The sequence below is a fragment of the Chlorella variabilis genome, assembly GCF_000147415.1.
Source record: "Chlorella variabilis unplaced genomic scaffold CHLNCscaffold_19, whole genome shotgun sequence".
Taxonomy (NCBI): Eukaryota; Viridiplantae; Chlorophyta; class Trebouxiophyceae; order Chlorellales; family Chlorellaceae; genus Chlorella; species Chlorella variabilis.
This window is the reverse complement of record NW_005435069.1, coordinates 332,642-334,719: the sequence shown is the minus strand read 5'-3', so window position 1 is coordinate 334,719 and position 2,078 is coordinate 332,642. Positions and strand designations below refer to the sequence as shown.

The 2,078-nt window shown below is 55.6% G+C and overlaps 1 protein-coding gene across 1 annotated transcript in view; it reads left to right on the top strand.

Annotated features, from left to right (window-relative positions):
* Nucleotides 1-172: 172 nt before the first annotated feature.
* The window catches only part of CHLNCDRAFT_54016 (hypothetical protein), a gene marked incomplete at both ends in the record, with an annotated part of 2,181 nt that continues 275 nt past the window's right edge, over nt 173-2,078 (top strand). The window contains 5 exons of the mRNA XM_005845092.1: nt 173-242; nt 564-749; nt 1,023-1,025; nt 1,191-1,193; nt 1,738-1,740. Of these exons, the coding sequence (XP_005845154.1) occupies nt 173-242; nt 564-749; nt 1,023-1,025; nt 1,191-1,193; nt 1,738-1,740 (265 nt within the window). The remainder of the gene's footprint in view (nt 243-563; nt 750-1,022; nt 1,026-1,190; nt 1,194-1,737; nt 1,741-2,078) is intronic.

Below are 2,078 nucleotides of genomic sequence, written 5' to 3'. Positions count from 1 at the left end.
CCATTATTATTCCATGCCAGAGTTAGGCGCTCCGGGAGCTTCGTTATTTTGCCGTAGGCTCTGATAATTGAGTGCTTCCACCAGTGCCTCCACCCAGCTGCTCACCCGCTTGGGCCCCGGAAACACCGGCCTTCCCGTCTCTACCAGCACCAGCTGCAGGGCTATAGCGAGCATGCCGACGCGCAGGAGCTCTAAACTGGTCTGGTTGCTGCTGATTGTGGCCTTCGCATCCCTCTGGCCTGGTGCGTTGGGAACAGCAGCAGAGATGTCAGGGGGGAGGGGGGGGTGTCCTAAATAGGCCTAAACAGGCCCGACAACTCTGGAGTTGCCCCCCAAACCTCTGCACTGGCACATTTTTTCGGGCCGCCTTTGGAGGGTACCCAGCCCACAACATTTGGCCACTCTTGCGCCTGCAACGCCTGTGCATACCCCCTGCCCTGCCACCGATTAGAATCCTTACCTTGCTGGAGTCTGTTTGGGAGGGAGCCTGCTCACTTTAGGGTGCACTACCAGCAGAGCTGCCCACCAAAAGGAACTGTCCACATTGCCAACATTGCCTGCAGGCACACATGGTGCTAGGCACCCTCTGAGCACCATGCCCAAGCATGCACCAGCGCCAGGTGTATCTCACAATGGCTCAGCAAACGCCCGGGACCTCGATGCCACATTAAGGTTTTATGTGTGCATAGACATGCTAGCGTGTGTCCTTCTGACCTGCTTGCATTGTTATGTGCCTTCTAGTATTCCATGTGTGTTGCTGGCTGGCTATGCTAGCATGTGCCCCTCTGACCTGCCTGCTTTGTTTTCTTTTGCCCAACACCACACATGCATCTGGATCCCGCTTGATTCTGCAGTTTGTAAGTGATTGGCTTGCTGCCCGCCATGTGGTGCTGGTTTTGTGCCCTCGTTGCCCAGACGTGTGATGCTGGTTGGCTATGCTGGCATGTGCCCCTCTGACCTGCCTGCATTGTGTTCTTTCCCCCTACCCCACACATGCATCTGGATCCCTCCTATTTTTGCAGCCGGTGAGTGATCGGCTTGCTGCCCGCCATGTGGTGCTGGTTATGTGCCATGTATTATTCCATGTGTGCTGATGGCCGGCTATGCTGGCATGTGCCCCTCTGACCTGCCTGCTTTTTTTTCTTTTGCCCAACACCACACATGCATCTGGATCCCTCCTGATTCTGCAGCTGGTGAGTGATCGGCTTGCTGCCTGCCATGTGGTGTATGTTATGTGCTATGTAGTATTCCATGTGTGATGCTGTTTGGCTATGCTGGCATGTGCCCCTCTGACTAGCCGGCTTTGTTTTCTTTCGCCCTACCCCACACATGCATCTGGATCCTGCTGGATTCTGCAGCGGGTGAGTGATCGGCTTGCCGCCCGCAATGTGGTTTATGTTATGTGCCCTCGATACCCAGTCGTGTGATGCTGGTTGGCTATGCTGGCATGTGCCCCTCTGACCTGCGGCATTGTGTTCTTTCGCCCTACCCCACACATGCATATGGATCCCTCCTGATTCTGCAGCCCGTGAGTGATCGGCTTGTTGCCGCCATGTGGTGCTTGTCGTGTGCCCTCGATGCGCAGATGTGTGTTCCTGCCCGGCCATGTGGTGTATGTTATGTAGTATTCCATGAGTGATGCTGGCCGGCTATGCTGGCATGTGCCCTCTGACTAGATTGCATTGTGTTCTTTCGTCCTACCCCACACCTGCATCTGGATCCCTCCTGATTCTGCAGCTGGTGAGTGATCAGCTTGCTGCCTGCCATGTGGTGTTTGTTATGTGCCCTCGATGCCCAGGCGTGTGATGCTGGTTGGCTATGCTGGCGTCTGCCCCTCTGACTACCCTGCTTTGTTTTCTTTCGCCCAACACCACACATGCATCTGGATCCCGCTTGATTCTGCAGCTGGTGAGCGACAGGCTTGCTGCCTGCCATGTGGTGTATGTTATGTGCCCTCGGTGCCCAGGCGTGTGATGCTGGTTGGCTATGCTGGCATGTGCCCCTCTGACCTGCTTGCATTGTGTTCTTTCGCCCTACCCCACACATGCATATGGATCCCTCCTGATTCTGCAGCCCGT